We start from the raw sequence: 20,432 nt of genomic DNA on the forward strand, positions 1-20,432 counted from the left end.
ACTCCTTAATGTATTCCCGAATATGGCCTACTTGCTTGAGTCGTCGAAGGCGACTCCTTGCCTCATCTTCGGCATTCTCTGGGTAAAATTGCCTTTTTAGATCTTTCTTAAAGTCATCAAAGGCATGGAAAGTGCACGTACCTCGCTCTATGTCACTATGCCTCCTCCACCATAACATAGCCGTGTCGTTAAGGTAGAGAGTGGCAGTTTTAATCTTTGAAGCACCGTCCACAATGCCCATCGCTTCAAAGTATTGCTCCAAGCCCCAAAGGAAATTCTCGAGCTCCCTTGCATTCCTCGCCCAAGAGTAGGACTTGGGCTTTGGCACATCGATTCGTGGCCCCTCGCGTATGGTGGTTGTCCTTGACGCCACCGCCCTCTTGCAAAGAACCCAATCGCCCTGCATTTCCTCCATTTGTGTGCGGATAGTATCCAATTCTCTCTCCAACATTGCATGAAGGTCTGCTACCTCCCCCATGCATTGGTCGCGTGTTGAGCGGAGCTCCCTCCTTAAGGCATCGTCTAGCCCATTGAGTAACCCTCTCACGGCTTGATAATGGCAACATCCTCCGATGCTAGCCCATCTAGGCGACTCTCCAGTGCCTCAAACCGTTCATGTACTCCAGCAGCATGATCCTCCAAGCGTAACTCTACGCCAGTCATCACATCCTTGGACTTGGATTTATGTTTCTGCCTCCCCGCATTAGGGTTGCGTTGCTCTTCACAACCTCGCACATCGATAGCTCCCTTCACATTGATGGTAACCTCCGAGCTAGCCATCTTGCCTACTTCCACATTACACCAACGGTATGCTCGAGTAGCAACCAATCTTTGATACCAACTGTCACGGGCCTACACTTTTCCAACACTTCCATGCGGCACTTGGCACCTCCCTTGCTAACTAAGCCTTGCTCATAAGCTATCATAATGCGGAAGCTAAGAGTAGAAGAGTAGGAAGTAGGAGAGTTTGAGAGAATGTGGAGAATACTTGTATTGATAGAATACTTCGATATCTTACAAATGAGAGTCCAACCCTTTATATAGAGGGCTTGACACGTATCACAAAAATAGAAGATTCTAGATATATACACATGTCACCTATCTAGTTAGCGTTCTAGATTATTCTAAGGTTATATACAAGATATTTACATATAGTATTCTAGAGAGATTCCAATCTATATTAGTCTAGGTTTCTCTTGAATCTTCTAGAATCTTCCAGGTTTCTCTTATATCTTCATGGAAAGTGTAGAATCTTTTAGTTAAACCTCAAAGATTCTACTTCTTTTGCACGAGACGTGACAATATGCCCACAAAGAAATTATAATCATGTTAAATAACACAAAGCACCAAAGTTGGAATCCACTAGAAAACAAAAAAAGCAATGGAACAGAGAGTTCATGACTCATTTAAACACCTTTTATACAGCATAAATATGCCTCTTACAATTTGGACATATTGATAGGTAACATCAAAACTTACAAATGATTAAGGAAAAGAAATAATTCTTTACTAAAGAAAAAAAAGTTAAATCATATTTATCGTGCTATGATCTCTACAAAAAGAAAATGCAAAAGAATATTTGTTACTATGAAAAGATGCTAGCTAAAAATAACAATTCAATCATTACAACAACTCCTATAGGGATTGATAAAACGCAAAATCCACACAAATTAGATGACACATTAATGCCGTTGAATGCGCATCAAGCAATGGCTCCGAATAGTTAGCATAAGTTAAGAAAATTCAAAATAACCGACTATTAATTATGCCACAACCACCACTGCTGCTCCAATCTCTTCCTTCCTCATAGTTCAGAACCGAACCCAAAGCCAAAATGGTAGCAGCAGAGCAACCAGTGCCATTGGAAGGCCTAGATAATTGTATTTTGCTCACCCCCATTTAACCTAAATGACAGTTTCAATGCCCACTTCCAATCACAAGCCAAGTTCCTCAGTCTGCATCTGACTCAGACAGTTTCTGGGTTTGAACTTTCAAAACCAGGTGGTGTGGCAGAGTTACTGAATTAGCAGTACCTCTTAAGAAAGAAAAGAATTTGTTCAATCAGGATCAGTATTCAATAATCCTTTTCCTTCTCACACCCAAAATTTTTCACTCTTGAAAACATCAAACTTTTTTTTTCCCCCCCAAATTGACACTGAAACTAGGCTTCAACTAAAATTTTCCATTCAAATTTCCACCTAAAATTCGGAAATTTTCCAATAGGGGTGTCAAAATTGTGCAGAAATTTTACTCTGCGTACTTATTTCGGTGTTTACGAAACCAAAGTTTCAATCTTTAATACTATTTATGGACAAAAATTGAAACTTTACAGCAAAAACTGAAAACCAGAAAAAAGAAAAAAAAAAAAAAAAAAAAAAAAAAAAAAAAAAAGAGAGAGATAAGTAAAGAAGTCTTACATTTGAGAGAAGCAGAATATGGAGGATAGCAAGGAGAGTCAGAAATTCTCGCAGCACTTGGATATGGCGGTGTTGAAGATTTCGATGCCATAGTCGTTTCCTTTCCTCTGTACAAAATATTACACATATCAGCATGTAGGTAAGCCATTGTGGGCCATCCTCAAGCCGAGACACAAAACCAGAAAGACTTGTGGCATATTTTGGAAGACCATGGGCCATTTTATTTGACTCTCTGGACTCAAAAGAAACCATAAAACCTGTACAAGACGAGAACAGCTCTTGTAAGCTTTCTATCAAAAAGCAGATCTGGTCCAAATTAACACCTATATAGCACCGACCAGCAAGCTTCAAAAGGTTTCGCCAGGGCTCCTTTTTTTTTTTTTTTTTATTAATTTACTTTTTTCTCACCGCCCTTGTTTTTATGGTAACTGTGTAAAATAACAATTTTCGCCTAAAAAAATAAAATAATAATAATGAAATCATCAAAATTGTTTTCTAGTGAAAACGATTTTTTTTTTTTTTTGCTTAAATATATGTAGTGAAAACGATGGTACTTCAATTTTAATTTCTGCGCATATGTAGCAACGTTAAACTTATAAATTCATTTAATTTTATCGCTTTATCAAAAATATATGGTAAAACTTTTAATTTCTCTTTCAGCCAAAAAAAAAAAAAACACTTTTAATTTCTCAACAATTCTCTTTTTTGTTTTACAAACACACATTACCTTTATAAATCCCTACGCTATCAGCGGTTTTTTTTTTTTTTTTTTACTATAAAATATATATACTTATTATGCACTTATTTATTTAACCTGGTAACTTGGCTTTAGATATAACTTTTGCAAACCTTTAATTACCCCAAAAAAAATCCACTTTGGAAATATTTTTACTTTGCTTCATTATTACTTCTTTTTTATAAGAGCATTTTTGTAAACTACATTTTACTGTAGTTTGGATTTTAAACTTTTGCAGAGGTCTAAAGCTCTTCTGTAAAAGAATCCAAGTAATTTCAGAAGGCATCTTATAAGTCGTAAGAAGCAATATATTTAGTTCTTTAACATCCTTTTGTCAAAAAAAGAACAAAAAAATCTTACATATTTATTAGGTCAGCAATGTTTCTTTTTTCTTTTCTTTTTTGACAAAATATAATTCTGATTATATATCATAATTTACCTTATACATAACCAGCATGCATATATAATACCTTTATTCATATAAAAAAAACAAATAGACGTGATTGACTGAACAAATTTGGGATATCTTAAGTCTCTATAGTATGAAGTTAAAAAGAATTTCCATACAAGTTTAGGTGTTTAGAATTTGTAAATGAAATCATAAACACAAGGGGCAGAGAAACAAATTTAATGACAGTCAAACAGGACCAAAAATTGTTCATCATCCAAAGTACATAGTAACTTTGATATGCAAAACACTTTAAACACAGTTATTTGCATCTTCTTAAATTGAATGGAAAATTAATAAATTACCTATTACATGAGGGATGATAGAGTGCTAATTAGGAACTAATGGATGCCTTAAGCTTGAAGAATTGTTTGTGTGTTTCCCAGAAACAAGATCCTATAGCTTCCCTTTACCATTTAATTCCTATACTGCCATAATTCATCCGTGTTCCACATGCTACCTAAAAAATCCCTATCATTCCAACTGTTATGTTCAACATGGTAATCTCCTGGAGGATTTTCAAACATCCCGGATGCTGATAAACTTGCATCATTGTAGATATCAATGGAGGAGCCATTGCTGACATTTGAGCAGCTCTTTCCCAATGTGTTGTGGTTCATTGATTCTGAAGAGTCTATGCATGAAATAGTGCAATTTTCCCAATCTGAAATCTGCTCCTGAATGTTCAAACCATTTATGTGTCCGTCCGCATTTAGATGATCTCCCTGAACAGAGATTTGTGGCGGTGGACATATTTGTGCCGCATCTGCTGATGCAGAATATTAGGAAGTAGCATTGTCAAGAGACAGGAATTTCTGAGTTTTGGATTGGCAATGATGATGATGATGATGATGATTCTTCTATCTTTTGAAGCAACCTTGGTATCCAAAAGTACCTAATGATGTCTTGAAATGCTGTGCTTTTGCTGTCAATCTTAAGATGCTTAGCTTGTTTCTGAACTCTTGTCCTCCAATAGTTCTTGATTTCATTGTCCGTCCTCCCAGGTAAGTACTTTGCAATTTTCGACCACCTATAATGCACAAATGGATGAAGTTAAAGACCTTTTGATGCATAGTTTTCATCAATACCGTGTGCAAAGTCATTTTTGTCAAATAAGAAGTTCCAATAATTCTGGTAGCCAAAGTTTTGGAAAAATGACGCAAAGAAATTAACAAAATTCACGTATTCTCATTCAATGCATGGTCGTTTCTAGAGAACTCTCAGAAATACAAACTTGTTTAGTTATGAAAAGCTATAATATGGTAACAAGTTGCGGACATAAAAACTCAATGTCAGTTACAAGTTATGATTATTGATAAGGGGACATATATATATATATATATATATATGTATATGTATGCACCTGTTGCCCCACTTTGAATGGAGATCAAGAATCAAGAGCTGCTCCCCTAGAGTAAGATTTCCGCGCTTGACATCATGTTTCAGAGAATTCAACCATCTCAATCTGCAACTCTTGCCAGTTCTTCTTAGCCGTGAAACAAAAGGAAACCAATACAGGAAAGTTAATGTTGGAATCATAATAACGTTCTGCTAATATAACCAACTTGCAGATAAGTTTTGTGATTACGAGAACGTTTTGCTAGCAAGTTCCATCTTCCTTCACCATGGTGAGCTATGTAATGAATCAGGAGAGTGTCTTCTTCAATTGTCCAGGGCCCTCTCCTAAGCTCATTATCATCTTCACTGCAACTGGTTGTGCTTTTACTACTAGCAGACATGGAAAACTTTCACTGAGTAATACCCACAAACACACCATACGCATAAAAAGGAAGGGGCTTTGTGTGGTCTTCAGTCTGAAGTGGAGCAAAATTACACAGCCAGGCCATCTTTATATAAAGGAAGTTGAAAGCTTGACCGGATAGTGGGTCATATATAAACCATTAACTTGTCAAAAGAAGTAACTCTTAGAAGTAAAATTCCATATGGAACTTCCACCGATTTTCCATGGAGTCTATTAAATTGATTAAGAAAAGAAAATAAAAAGACCAAAAAAAAAATATCACTGAAAGAAGCCTCTTAATGATTTTACAATTCAAGAATCTCACTTAACTCCTATAGACTAGAGTCTCCTAAGAAAATACCCAAATGGCCCTACTCATAACCATTTAATTTTCTTGGTCAGAGCAAGACCCAAACAGATTGTTCCATTAACACCCATCAAAGAAAAAAAAAAAAAAAAAAAAGATAAAATTATCAATCCAACAGTTCCAATACCAAACAGTTTCTGATTGTTTTTTCTTTTCACAAGAATTACTTAATATACTGTTCTAGTAATTGTGGGTCTTGCTCAATGAATAGTTCCATGATTGTATGTGTAATAATTACCCTGTCTGGGAATGAAAGAAAATGAATTCCAGGACAATAAAATAAGAAATGATTATATTTCCAGTGCTTAGAAATTTCCTTGACCGTCTGGCCCGGTTTCGGTCCAATCTGATCTCTTTCTCTCAATAGTATAGAGGCATCAGTCGACTCTGTGGATTCTGTTTATTCCCTTTCTTCCAAATCTCGATCCTTTCGTCAAATCATGTCTACACCGTCCAGTGATGTAAAGATTGGGCGTGGGAGAGGTGAATTCGACGAAAGAAACTCTCCGGGCCGATCATCTTTCTCTAAATCACATATAAAATAATATTGGCAAAAAACAAAAAAACAAATAGACGTGATTGACTGAACAAAATATAATTCTGATTATATATCATAATGTACCTTACAAATGAGTCTAAGAACTTGTATATTTAAAATTCAATTGCAATCTACATAACCACCATGCATGTATAAAAGAAAAAACCAGTAGGATAAAAGGAGTGCATTAAAAAAATTCTAAAAATACCTTTATTCGTATATAATACGTTTTATTCAATATGAACAAAACCTAAAAATGTCCCATCGAAAAAACAAATTAATTAAGAAAAATCTAAAAGCAATATTATCTTCCAAAGTCAACCATGCATATACGCCCAAAAAAAAAAAAAAAAAAAAAAAACGCAATCAAAACTCTCCACGTTCGAATCCAAATCCAAAACAAGTTGAACCATCTTCTCCTCCACCACCACCACCACCACCACCACCAACAATAAGACCATGATCTCCATCAAACCCACCATGATTAGTAACACTACCAGCTCCATGAAAACCCGAAACCGCCAGAGGCTAAGCCAAAACAGCATCGTTTGAAGCAGCACTACAACTCTTCATCAACTCTTCAGTCCTATTCACAACCTCCCTTCTCATCTCCTTCAAAGCAGCCATGAACTGCTCCAACTCCTCCAACCTCATCCCATCAACCATCTCTTCCTCCCACCAAAGCCTCTCACTCCACGCCACCTTCTTTTCTTCAGCCGCAAGTTTCACCTCTTCCGCTCTCTTCTTCTCTACCTCCAGCTCTTTCATGGCTTCTCTATACTCCCTGTTGAACTCTCCCACCGGCACCAACGCTCTTCCGGCAGCGGCAGCGGCGGCCGAAGCCATGGCCGCTGCCGCCGCCTCTGAGGAATTAGAAGTGTTAGTGTTACTACTAGTGGTGCTGTAAATGTAGCGGTGAATTACGGCCTCGGGGCTCGGGTGGCCGAAGCAGAAGACCTTGCTGTTGGGAGAGAAGACGATGGCGGCGACCTCGGCGCCGCAGAGGACGCTGAGCTCGCCAGCTTTGTTGAAAAGACCCACACGGCGCTTCGAGAAGGTGACTTGTTTGTTGCTCTTGTTTTCAAGCTTCTTGATTTCGATCTTCTGGCGGCCTTGGGTTTTTTTGGTGGCCATGGTGGAAGAAAGAATAGGAAAGGAAAGAGATGGATAGGTTTTTGGGAAATTCTTTTTGAATGAAGAAGAAGAAGAAAGTGGTAAAAAGAGAAAGTGAAAGATATGGAAATCAAGGATTTTATAAAGAAAAAGATGGGGTTTATAAGATTTGATTGAATATATAATTATATTATATAAGTATATTACATTGTATTCATATTTGGAAAGTTTGATCAGAAAATAAAATGTTGGTTTGACGAAAAAATTACTTCCATATATATATATATATGTATTGTATTTTATCCCTTAATTTTCTGATAATTTAATTTTCACTGATTAATTATTAATTTTTGGGGTCTAAAAGTTTTGAACTTTTTATAATATGAAAGTTTGCTTTGTTTTTCTTTTTTTTTTTTTCTTTTTTTCGTGTGATTTCGACAATATCTCCTAGTCGACCCTAGGGTTGGGCAAAATCCAATCCAACCCGTTCAACCCGTCCAATCCAATCCATTTTTAACGGTTTGGATTGGATTTTTATATCAATTGGATTGGATTGGGTTCAAAATATTATAAATTGTATAGATTGGATTTGTTATGGATTGGAAATATAAATCCAATCCAATCCAATCCAATCCAAATAATATATTATATAACTAAAAAATTATATATTTTTTATTTTTTTCATTTTTATATATTAATTTTAGTATATATATATATATATATTTTTTTTTTATATATTAATTTTTAAATTTTTTTTCATTTTTATATATTGATTTTTAATATATATATATATATATATATATTTTTTTTTTTCTTTTACATTCTTATATCTCAAATTCCAAATCAAATTGTAAATTATAATCCTAAACTAAACATTTACCTTTATTACCGCCTGCCACCAGTCCATCACTATCACCATAATATATATATATATATATATATATATATTTTACATTCCCATCATATATATATATATATATATATGTTTAAATATAATTTATTGCTAATTTTATTGTTTTGATCTTTGTAGAGCTTACAGAATCAACTAAAATTAGTGAATCTGTCAACGTTGATTGACTTATGATTTACCAAAATTTTAAGGTTAAAAAAAAAAGGAATTATGCATTGATTCTTGAGTGAATGAATTTTGACGAATGTATTATTTTACATTATTTGTTCTAACAATTTTAATTTGATTTTATAGGAGTGAGATGATAGACATTAATGTTTGCTATTTAAAAAGTGCATGATGTGTATCATTTGCTATATTTTCTTCTTTATTTTCCTTTGTAGACTATGTTGTATTATTCTAATTGTATTTTATGTTGGATAATTATAATTTATTATTTATATTTTAAATTTGGAAAATTTTTTGTTTGTATTATATATTTATAAATTAGTAAGTTTTAAACCGATCAACCAATCCAAACCAAACCGATCATAAATGGTTTGGTTTGGTTTGGATTTAACGTTTTAATGATTTGGTTTGTATTGTAAATTAGAAAAACCGATATGTATGGATTGGATTGTATTTCGGTCCAAAACCAAACCAACCCAATCCATGCCCACCCCTAGTCGACCCCATTAATCCCACCACGCTCTGCTGCAGACGCCGCCCAAGAAGATGACTTTCGTTGTCCTGCATGGTTTGTAATCACTTATGCAATCGCTCTGTGTGCACTATAAGTTTCATATATTTTAGGTGTCTCAATATTCCGTGGACCTTCAGTTTCCATCGAATCTATGTCATTCACCGTAGTGGATATGGCCTCCTTTGACAATAAGGTAACCTCCAACTTGGAGGTTGTTTTTTTGATTGATAACAATGGCTGTGGCAACACTACATACCATCATATAGATATTAAAAGGTTTACCATCTGGATCGGGTAGGAGGACATTATATGCCACAGTCAAAGCGGAACCCCTTTCAATTTCAATCTACGTGGACAAGGGAAAACCGGGGTTCACGGTCAAATGGATGGCATGGTTGTCGTGGTGGACGGCTATCAGGGAACACGCATATCATGAGAAAGATGGAGTTTCATACCTGAGGTTGGAATTTTCGGGTTTTGTAAGGACACTGTACAATTGGTTGTTTGGTGGTACACATATCATAGCAGCCTGCAATGAGCTCAAAGTGGTGTTTCCATGGAATCAAACACGAACGATCGAGTTTCAACCGCCCGAGATATGTTATGATGATGGAGATTTTAATACTTTAATACGACCGCTTGTGCTGATGATGTTATTCATAGTTTTAGTAGTATCTTGTTTTTTGTTTTCTTAGGTTGTTAATCCATATTCTTAATAGCATTTTATTTATCAAGGGCTGATATAGAGAGGTGCTGATACATAACAATTTAACATGCCATTGAACTATTATAGAGGTATGGAGATTTGCAGTTGGGTTGCTTTTTTTATTTTTTTACCTTTCCAATGTGGGCGAATGAATTTTTATTATTATTTTTTTTAAAGGTCTGCTTTTTTCATAATGTGTATATTGTTATGACTTAAGAGATACTATTTCATGACACAATTTTCCACATCAAAGTCTCCTTCAGATGATTGTAAAGAAAAATAAAACTAAATATACTACAATTAATGTCGATCTAGTCTAAGTCTAGTTGTTATATATTTATGGTCGATGCACAGCTGGGGCCATGGAGCCTCCAATGCGACATCGTAATTAGGGAACTGCAAACATGTCGGAGGTAAGAGAGATAGATCAGTTTCCCATGCATCAAAATTCAAACAGCAACAAAAACGAAGGGTTTTTAGGTTCAATAGACTATGTAAAAGAACAATATGTAGTCATTGGACAATGTAAAATATGTCTAGACAGAAAGATCAGATATGCAGAAGAAGAAAACAAGTTGAGATGCTTAAACAAGGATTTTATAAAATGCGAAGCATCTATTATATTTAAATTCTTTCAAATATAAGAATATTAAGAAAAAGATATGCAAGTTCATCCATCCACTGAAAATTCTTTGTATAAGAAACGGGATCACTGGATGACGGGGTTCATGGTCTATCCAAGTGTTTAATATCTCCCATATGATATATCATGTGTTAGAGAACTCATCCAACAAACCTATTTCAACAAAGAAGACAAAAGCTTTTAAATGACACTGTAGAAGCATACAGTAGTGTCGGTCCAACACAAAATATCAAATATACAGCCAATACAACAATCAGATAGCAACCTAACCAGCAAACAACTACATAAAATAAAATTCGAAATGAAACAGTAACAAGTTTCAACATTTTTTCTTATAGCTTTTCATAAACTACTCATTAATATTGAATGCGAGTGCTTGCCTAATGAAAGAGCATAATCTTGTGGCGTTTATCTTCGTCGCCATGCCCTTCTGTGCTCAACTTTCAAAGACACTTTCGTAAGCATCAGACTATACACTTTTCAGGGGGCAACTTAATTTTGTGATGAGTCATCCCCTTGAACTTCTGTCTAAAAATTTGAAAATGTGTATCTGCTATCCTATTGAACAATCCCAAATACACTAAATGGGGCTACTTTCTTTCTCATAAGTCCCAACCCCGAATCAGGACTCCTTTTTTCACTTTAAAAGATTACTTCTCTGTCATATGGTTACTTTTGGTAAAATATGGCCAAGAAACGTCACCTTTTACTAACGATGATAATGAAGTAAAGGGTCAACTCTGGGGTCATACTTCTTTATACCAGCTCCATCAGATTGCAGCTCAAGGTCGAGATCATGTGTGGAATGCAAGATTGAATCTTTATATGAAATTAATTCCAAAAGTTGATGAACTGAATAATAAAAGTTGATGAACTGAATAATTAAAAAAGCACTCGAATTTGATCAACAAATGAGCATAAGCCTTTTCCATTTCAACTTATTTTTAACATTTGGCTAATTTTTCTTCTTCATTCACATCAGAACAGCAGGTTTGCATGTGCTAAATGCCCATAGTTGTTTAACTGCCTCCTGATTTCTTCCAGCAGTTTGTATATCTCTTTACTTTTCGGATGTGATTTGTCACCCTTCCGAAATTCATGAACAACACCATCGAGCTCAATTGAACTACATCCAGGATTTTTCTTCATATTCTTTTCTTTCATTGCCTTTCTCAACTTCACTGCTTCCGTCCATTTATTTGCAGAGGAATATAAATTTGACATGAGCACGTATGCACCATCTCCATCTGGCTCTACCTTTACTAGTTTTTTCATCACATCTTCTCCTAGTTCAACGTTCCCATGGATCTTACAAGCTCCCAAAAGGGCTCCCCAAACAGAGGCATCAGGCTCAATTGGCATATTTTGGATGAACTTCTCTGCCTCATCTATCAATCCTGCACGGCCTAAAAGGTCGACCATGCAGCCATAGTGTTCCATTTGAGGCTTAAGTCCGTACACAAATTCCATGTCCTTAAAATACTTCTGGGCTTCAACCACAAGGCCTGCATGACTACATGCTGCGAGAACTCCGATAAATGTTACCTCATCTGGATTTATTCCCATTCTAGGCATCTCGGAGAAGACCTCCAATGCCCTATTTGCTTCCCCATGCATGGCTAATCCAACAATGATGGCAGTGCATGAATATACATCCCTGTGTTTCATTTCTCGAAACACTTTATAAGCTTCTTTTATGCTTCCACATTTGGCATACATGTCAACGAGAGCATTCCCTATAAACCCATCTGCCTCAATCTGATTTTTATCTATATATGCATGAATCCACTTTCCCAACTCAAGAACACCAAGATTTGCGCACGAATTCAAAACACCAACTAAAGTAAAATCATCTGGTTCAAGGCCTGTTTTCTGCATTTTCCGAAACATATTTAATGCCTTCTTGAATTCCCCTTGATGAGCCAGCCCTGATATCAAGGAATTCCAAGAAACAACATTTCTTACAGGCATACCGTCGAACAACTCACGTGCGGAAGCAGCATCTCCACACTTGAGATACATATCGATCAACGCATTGCCCACGAAGACGTCAGAGCTCACCCCATTATCACGAATATAGCCATGGAGTTTCCTGCCCAAGCTCAAGTCTCCGAGCTTAGAGCAAGCCGAGAGAACAATGACCACCGTTTTCTCATCAGCTTTCGCTTTGGCTTTGCACATCTCAAAGAAAGCCATAACGCCCAGTGTTGGAAAACCCATCTTGACGTAACACTGAATGAGTATAGTCCACGAGACCACGTCCAGGTTACAGGGTTCGGCAAACAAAGCTTCCACAGCATCGACAAGCCCACAAACGGCATAGAGCCTCATGAGCGTGTTCTTGACGTAGGCATTGGAGAGGAGCAACCCAGTCTTGATGGAATACGCGTGAATCTGCACGCCTTCTTTGAGCGCGTGAGACTGGGCACACGCCTTGAGGACGTAAGGTACAGTGTAGTTATTTGGAAGGACACCGTTCAGAAGCATCTCGCGAAACAGCAACAGGGCAGCCAGAGAATTACGGCGACTGCCATTGCTGCTGCTGCTGCTGCTGCTGCTGCTGCTGCTGCTGCTGTTGTTATTGGAAGAAAGGTTCCGAACGACGGCGTTGCAAAGGTCGAGGCAGAGTCGTGGGTTGTCCAATTGGTTTAAGATATGGCACACGTGGATAGAAGAAACGACGACGTCGGGTTTGGGACCTTGGGAGGGAGAGAAGAGGAGTAGCGGTTGGGTTGCGAGAGGAAGAAGCCGAGTTTTGACGACGTAGGCATGGATTTGCTGGAGATGTCTTACGGAACTCGCGGGTTCGGGGGATCCGAATCCGAGTCTGCCCGGTATAAGGCGCTCTTGGGAGTTCATTTTATGTAATGTATGTGCAAATTAGGAAGACGTACGGAGTGTAACTAGTAACCACCACCAGGGACTGTGATCGTCTTCCTCGCGAGATTATATGATAAAGTGAAAACTCGAACCACTTATGCACCGCCACATGGCTATGGAAATTGGGACCTACTACTTATGAAAACAATAGTGGATTGGTTTACTGGGCTGGTAATCATTTAAATGAGGCCCAATAGGCCTGATAGTGGAAGAAGCTGAGCCCATTCGCATCTGTCGTCCGTTCTAACTCGTAGCGGCTGGCGGGGAAGAAGAAGAAGAAGAAGAAGAAGAGAAGACAGAGAGAGAGAGAGAGAGAGAGAGAGAGAGAGAGGGAGTAGGGTAGGGCAGTGGTGGCTGGGAGTTTGGGAATTGGGATCACTTTCCGGTTTTGCTCTTCACAATCAAACCGTCGATCTTTCTCTCTCTATCTGCCGTACGAGAAAATCCCGAAAACCAACCGAGCGAAGAATTTTCAAGCAAAAATTAAATACAAATGGCGGAATTCCTGGACCTCGAGGCCCAAGACGGCGTTCGAATGCCGTGGAACGTCGTGCCGGGGACGAAGCAGGAGGCGACGGGCTGTGTGGTTCCGGTGGCAGCAATCTACAGCCCCATCAAGCCGTTCCCTAACATGCCGGTGCTGCCGTACTCACCGCTAAGGTGCCGGACGTGCCGCTCCGTACTCAATCCCTTCTCCATCGTCGATTTCGTGGCTAAGATCTGGATCTGTCCGTTCTGCTTCCAGCGCAACCATTTCCCTCCGCATTACAATTCCATTTCCGACGATAACCTTCCGGCCGAGCTGTTCCCTCAGTACACCACGATCGAATACGAAGAGAAGGCGTCGTCTTCGACTCCGTCGGTGCCTCCGGTGTTCATGTTCGTCGTCGATACGTGTATTATCGAGGAGGAGATGGCGTTCCTCAAGTCCGCGCTCTCTCAGGCGCTCGACCTCTTACCGGACCATTCTCTCGTGGGGCTCATTACCTTCGGGACCTACGTTCAGGTTCACGAGCTCGGCTTTGGACAGATTGCCAAGACCTACGTTTTCAAAGGATCCAAGGACTATTCCAAGGACCAGCTTCTGGAGCATATGAATTTCTTCTTGAAGAAGCCTAAGCCGCCCACCGGAGTGATCGCCGGTGCCAGGGACGGCCTCTCCGCTGAGAGTATTGCGCGGTTTCTGTTGCCGGCATCGGAGTGCGAGTTTGCGCTTAACTCGGTATTGGAATTGAATTGCGTTGCAATTTTTCCAATTCTTTCTTCTATTTGTTAGTAATTTATTATTATTATTATTTTCCAAGAAGTTTGGAATTTGATTATTATTCGTTTTGGTTGTGATTGAATAGGTGTTGGAGGAGCTCCAGAAGGACCCTTGGCCGGTTCCAGCGGATCAGCGGGCCGCGAGATGCACCAGCACGGCATTGAGTATCGCAGCCAGTTTGTTGGGAGCCTGTGTTCCTGGGTCTGGGGCTAGGATTATGGCGTTTGTGGGCGGTCCGTCCACGGAAGGCCCGGGTGCTGTAAGGATTTGCTATTTTGCTAATTAGCACCTTTCGTTTCCTTTTTGGGTTCAGTAGTCATCCTTTGAATTCACTTAAGTTTCCATAAATGGGGAATATTAATATTAACATAATATACAAGAGCCGTAGCACAATTAAACCTAGTGGAAATGACAACTAGTGAGTATGCAGGCAATCATGTTGTAGCTGCTAGTCGTCCTGCAATGGCCTTATTTCCTTCTTGTGTTGTAACTCTTTTGTGGAACATCTGCTAAGTTGTATGGTATGTTGTTGCCTAAGCTACCTAACTTTGAGAGATAAGATCTCTGACAACCTAAACAGAACCATAATTTTTTACAAGTAGTCTTTTATATTTCCCATATCTTGTCAGTAATTAACCAGCACCTGAGAGACAATTGGTGGCTTTTGTTGTGAGTAATAAAAATATTTAGAACTTATAATCTTCATGCAGTGTTTCTGAGATATGACTTTTAATTTACTTATTCTAAATTTTCTCTGCTCTAGAATTACTATTTTTCGTTATGCTTTTCTGAAATGTTTGTTGCACTGCTTTGGCATGGCTATCAAAACTTTCCTGCGTGAGGAATTACTGGTTTTTTAAAGATCTCTTTTATTCTTTTAATTTTTTTTTTTTTTTGGGTATATATTTTCATTTTATAGCTTATCCAGTTGACATGGCTTTGTAGATTGTGTCAAAAAGTCTATCTGAACCAATTCGTTCTCACAAGGACCTGGATAAAGATTCTGCCCTGCATTTTCATAAAGCTGTGAAGTTCTATGAGGGACTTTCAAAGCAGCTTGTTCATCAAGGACATGTACTTGATCTTTTTGCTTGTGCTCTTGACCAGGTGATTTTCGACATTTTCTATTCTGTTTCTGTAGTGTTCACTTTATATTCTATATGAGTAATGGATCAATGTTCACTTTATATTCTATATGAGTAATGGATCAATTAGATAGTAGTTGATTATATGCACATTAGATGTTATAACTTCTGGGTATTTGTGTGCATTTGCAATTATTTAGTTAGTCTTCTGCATGGTGTTCTCTGTTTCAGGTGGGAATTGCTGAACTTAAGGTTGCAATTGAGCGAACCGGAGGGCTTGTTGTGCTTGCAGAAAGTTTTGGCCATTCGGTATTTAAAGAGTCGCTGAAACGTGTTTTCCAGTCGGGTGATCACGATCTTGGTTTATCATCAAAGTAAGGCTTCATTGGTTTAGTAAAACTGGATGCTTAAATGTTTTGAGGCATGAATCCCCAACTATGGAAACCTCTCTTCTTTGTTTTCCTCTATAATATTTAACTTTGTGGTGTAGCTGAATAAAATATTTATACATTGTACTTGAACAGTGTCATTACTGCCATGTGGTTTTTGTAGTTTTGACGACTTAACAATATAAAAAAATGAAGCTATAGATTGCTTGCTGTTTGTGCCTTGAATCTGAATACCTTCTTTCTCTCTATAATTATCTGAAGCTACATATTTGTTTGTTTTCTTTGTACCAATAAGTTTCTTAGAAGTTTATTTGCTTAATTCTAAGGAGATATTCATTGGTTTATATTCTTGATAAGATGAATGAAATCATGTGTTACTGACTTTCAATGAGTTGAAAAGTTATCCATCCCTTAGAAGAACAATCTGTCTTTGTCTAATTTAATTATAATTGCATGTGGTGACGGACATCGTAGTTTATAGTATTTTTATTTTTCATGGTCGACCAGCTTATTTGTGATTCTTACTTTTGAGCTTAATCCAGTGGTATATTTGAGATAAACTGCTCAAAGGATATCAAAGTTCAAGGAATCATTGGTCCCTGTGCGTCTCTTGAGAAGGTAAAATTCGGAGTTTCTTTGTACCGTATTAAAAGACAAAATAAAATCTAGTGTATCTTTGAACTCTCTTTTATGTTGGTTGTGTTTCTTATGTTTATTTTGGTGCATCTGCAGAAAGGACCTTTGGTCTCTGATACAGTTACCGGTCAGGGGAATACAAGTGCGTGGAAGATGTGTGGCCTTGACAAAGCTACATCTTTATGTCTAATATTTGAAATTGTTAAGAAAGAAATCCCAGATGCTACCGTTCCAGCTGCTAGCAATCAATTTTACTTCCAATTTTTAACCTAGTATGAATTCCACACTTGAAACACCTAAGTAATTGTTATTAGTTTTCTATTTTTCCAGAATATGTGGAAACTTTTCTTACTTATCGGTGCTAATTTTCTCCAGTTATCAGCACCAGAGTGGTCAAATGAGGCTTCGTGTTACTACCTTTTCCAGAAGATGGGTAGCTGGACAGGGAAGCATACAGGCAAGCTCTTATTTTCTTGATATATGATGCAATTTTACTTTATTTTGCAAAGAACAGAAGAAAATAATAATAAATAAATAAAAGGGGCACAATTAGCTGACTGGTAGTAACTTGTTAAATGGCTTAAAAATTTAATCACCAGGCTTGTGAAATGACTGTCTCCCACCATACGATATGGGACATTGTCCATGGTAGCATTTGTAAATGTGTAGCACATTGATATTTATTTTTCCTAATGTATTTTTTTGCTTTAATTTAATCTATAATTTGAGTGTTCTTTGATATGCTACAGGACTTGATTGCTGGATTTGACCAAGAAGCAGCTGCTGTAGTTATGGCACGTTTAGTTTCTTTCAAAATGGAAACTGAGGTAATATTTAACTCACAAAGTCTTGGTATAACTTTTGAATCTAGGGTGTTCGACTATACGCATGCACATATATACATTCAGAGTTTAAAAACAGTATAAGCCAATATGAACAAACTTAAATCTACAATAAAAAAACTCTAAAGCATTGGGAATTGATAGGAACATAATTTTTTTTGAAATCACCTTCATTGTTTACTCGAAACCGAGAACCTGCATCAGATGCGAAGCTGATTTTCTTTCAAATTTTGTAAACATATAGGGCTATGAAAAAAATAAAATAAAATAAAATAAAATTTGAATGCTTTTATGCTTTGTTTTATTTATTTATACATGTATGATATTCCTCGAGGTGATGTATTTGGCATTCAGGCAGAGTTTGACCCTATAAGATGGTTGGATAAAGCATTGATACATCTGTGTTCTCGATTTGGAGATTACCAAAAGGACGCTCCATCTTCTTTCAGCTTATCTCCACGGTTTTCAATATTCCCTCAATTTGTGTTTCATTTAAGACGTTCTCAGTTTGTTCAGGTATATAATCGTATATATGTCTTCATATGTCTACCAAGTTTGTTTTGACATTTTCTCAATTTCAATTAATCAAGTATTATCAGTATGTTGTCCGTAGATGTTTTAGTTGAATTTGAACAAGTTTGTTTTACAGGTTTTTAACAACAGCCCAGATGAGACTGCATACTTCAGAATGATTCTAGATCGTGAAAATGTTGCAAATTCAGTTGTGATGATTCAGCCTTCATTGATTTCATACTCATTTCATTCAGGCCCAGAACCAGCACTCCTTGATGTAGCTGCCATTGCAGCTGATAGGATTTTACTTTTGGACTCTTATTTTACCATAGTTATTTTTCATGGTTCGACTATCGCTCAGTGGAGAAAGGCTGGATATCATAATTTGCCAGAACATCAGGTAATTTATTCACCTGTGGGATTTGAAATAAAGTTGGCGCCAGTGACTTTAGAAATCTTAGAACTGTGTTAGTTTATTTCACATTAAATGTGAATGATGACATCATTAAATTTTCCTTTATATTTATTACAAGGAGAAATGCTTCCAGGCATCCTGTTTTATGTCTTTCTTTTCCCAATACTCCTTGTTACTAGTAAAAATGTGTGCCTTGTCTTATTTTTCTTTCTGGCAGAGAGAAGAAAATGTGAGCTACTCAGGGCTTGGTTATTTATGTCACACCTTCTGTCCTTGTTGGCTTTAATGCCAAAATTGCCCTCCTATATCGTTAGGTTCTATGCTTTTGTCATTGAAATATCTTCTATAGATATTGTGTTTCTGTATCACATAATTTCTTGCTCTTATCCCTATTAAATGGTGATTTCCATGTCTCTCATCCAGTCATATGATGATATCCCAGTTGCAGTCAGTATTTGCACTTTTGAAAAAGATGAGACAGTTTTTACTCGTCAATACAGGGGGGTGGTAGTGGACTCAATGTTTGCAATTTTATCACATGTGAACTTAAAAGTACTATGTGCTTGCAGGCTTTTGCCCAGTTGTTGCAAGCTCCAGCTGACGATGCGGATGGAATAACCAAGGAAAGATTTCCAGTTCCCCGTTTAGTGGTTTGTGATCAGCATGGTTCTCAGGTTATTTTTAAATATCACTTTATCTCTCTCGTTTTGCCATTTTTGTTTTTTCCTTCTTTTTATTTTATTTTATTTGTCCTGCTCTGTTCTTATTCCTGACCCATGTTGACAAATGGTGTCTGTTTCTGCTTGCACCAGTAACATTTCGATTTATTTATGTTGTGTATGCCGTGGTCGATTCATTGTCATTGAGAATCACTTTTTTTCTCAATCAGTTTGCCTTTTAGTTGAATTACAAAGCGGAAAGGAAAATAAATAGTACACTAACAACTGGGAGCTAAGCTTATATTACCTTTCGCAATATTGTACTTGATTTGAACAATCTTTCAGTATGTGCCTAGTTTTTTGTGTCTTACTAAGTTCCGACATCAAACTCGTTTTTGGTAATTGTTCTGAGGTCATATGTTTGGTTGTCAAAATGGCGATTGTATTCCTTTTATTATGTGGTTGAGTAAATCTAACAAATATGATTTATTACTATTCTCATTTAGAAGCAGAGTGGTAGTCCTATTAATGCAACATTAATTTATGCAGGCCCGTTTTCTTTTGGCAAAATTAAATCCTTCAGCTACGTATAACAATGAGGCTCCTCTTCCTGGGGGAGATGTAATCTTTACAGATGATGTTAGTTTTGAGGTATTCTTGGATCATCTTCAGAGACTGGCAGTTCAATAATTTACAAATACACAGACAGGACATTATCTCCTCCCTCAGTTTTGTAAAATTTTTATTTTTATTTTTTAAATTGCGTGTATAGTAAAATGCATACATCTAGATTTTCTAGCTTTATTTTGTTTTCGGCTCTATAATATGCAAAAGCATGTAGTGCCTTTTCCTTTTTATGGAAAAATACATATTGAGTTCACATGAATCCATCAAATTAGCATCTCAACTTGCCTTTCCACCAAGGTACCTAATTATCCTTTTATTTATTTATTTATTTATTTTTTCCCCCTTCTTCTTCTTCTTCTCTTTTAGGGGCATTGATTCCCTACTGGTGTGGATTGGATTGAGTTGAGTGAATTTGTCCAAAAAATAATAATAAAATGAACTCTAAGAATTGTTGAATTTTTGTTTCTTATTTTTTACTATTACTAATCACACCCGAAAGCAAAAATACGAAAGATAAGGATTCTTTTTTTTTTTGGTTTGGCCTTACGACAAAGAAAATAATTATTGTATTTGTTTCGGCAGGTCAAAGTCCCTGAAGAAATAAAGTTTGAAAATTAAAAACTGAACCTAAAAGTGAGAAGTCGTGTATATGGTGCAATATCAATGGAGAATTAAGAAGGCAACACTTTAGTTGAATATGAGAACAAAAATGTTTAATAGTATACATAAATGAGTATTTCCCTTGCGTTTGGTAAGAATGAAGGGAAGGAGGAAAGAAGTAATTTGATTTAATAATTATATGCTCTTTATATTTATTGATA

At 36.9% G+C, this 20,432-nt stretch overlaps 4 protein-coding genes and 1 long non-coding RNA gene across 5 annotated transcripts; 1 reads left to right on the top strand and 4 right to left on the bottom strand.

Moving 5' to 3' along the window:
• Window positions 1-1,382: 1,382 nt before the first annotated feature.
• Window positions 1,383-2,788, bottom strand: LOC132803688 (uncharacterized). Its single transcript, XR_009638913.1, has 2 exons — window positions 2,418-2,788; window positions 1,383-2,035 (listed from the first exon to the last, which is right to left on the bottom strand). It is a non-coding gene; the product is annotated as an uncharacterized LOC132803688 (long non-coding RNA).
• A 901-nt stretch (window positions 2,789-3,689) lies between these two features.
• LOC112491800 (transcription factor MYB62-like) lies at window positions 3,690-6,594 on the bottom strand. The gene is made up of 3 exons (XM_060817073.1): window positions 5,195-6,594; window positions 4,965-5,099; window positions 3,690-4,631 (listed from the first exon to the last, which is right to left on the bottom strand). Exons 1-3 carry the CDS (start codon window positions 5,338-5,340, stop codon window positions 4,400-4,402), a joined length of 513 nt encoding a protein of 170 aa, XP_060673056.1. The 5' UTR covers window positions 5,341-6,594; the 3' UTR covers window positions 3,690-4,399.
• Window positions 6,595-6,676: 82 nt separating this feature from the next.
• Window positions 6,677-7,639, bottom strand: LOC125422900 (agamous-like MADS-box protein AGL62). The gene has a single exon (XM_048475391.2). It carries the CDS (start codon window positions 7,379-7,381, stop codon window positions 6,776-6,778), a length of 606 nt encoding a protein of 201 aa, XP_048331348.2. The 5' UTR covers window positions 7,382-7,639; the 3' UTR covers window positions 6,677-6,775.
• A 2,818-nt stretch (window positions 7,640-10,457) lies between these two features.
• LOC107428633 (pentatricopeptide repeat-containing protein At1g08070, chloroplastic-like) lies at window positions 10,458-13,262 on the bottom strand. Its single transcript, XM_016039206.4, has one exon. The coding sequence runs from the start codon at window positions 13,158-13,160 to the stop codon at window positions 11,280-11,282; it is 1,881 nt and encodes a 626-aa protein (XP_015894692.3). The 5' UTR covers window positions 13,161-13,262; the 3' UTR covers window positions 10,458-11,279.
• A 194-nt stretch (window positions 13,263-13,456) lies between these two features.
• On the top strand, window positions 13,457-19,945 carry LOC107429603 (protein transport protein SEC23 C). Its single transcript, XM_016040318.4, has 12 exons — window positions 13,457-14,403; window positions 14,531-14,704; window positions 15,391-15,552; window positions 15,762-15,904; window positions 16,462-16,537; window positions 16,652-16,827; window positions 16,931-17,012; window positions 17,305-17,382; window positions 17,752-17,913; window positions 18,047-18,310; window positions 18,895-18,999; window positions 19,534-19,945. Exons 1-12 carry the CDS (start codon window positions 13,675-13,677, stop codon window positions 19,672-19,674), a joined length of 2,292 nt encoding a protein of 763 aa, XP_015895804.3. The 5' UTR covers window positions 13,457-13,674; the 3' UTR covers window positions 19,675-19,945.
• The last annotated feature ends 487 nt before the right edge of the window (window positions 19,946-20,432 follow it).

Source organism: Ziziphus jujuba, chromosome 5, assembly GCF_031755915.1.
Source record: "Ziziphus jujuba cultivar Dongzao chromosome 5, ASM3175591v1".
Classification (NCBI taxonomy): Eukaryota; Viridiplantae; Streptophyta; class Magnoliopsida; order Rosales; family Rhamnaceae; genus Ziziphus; species Ziziphus jujuba.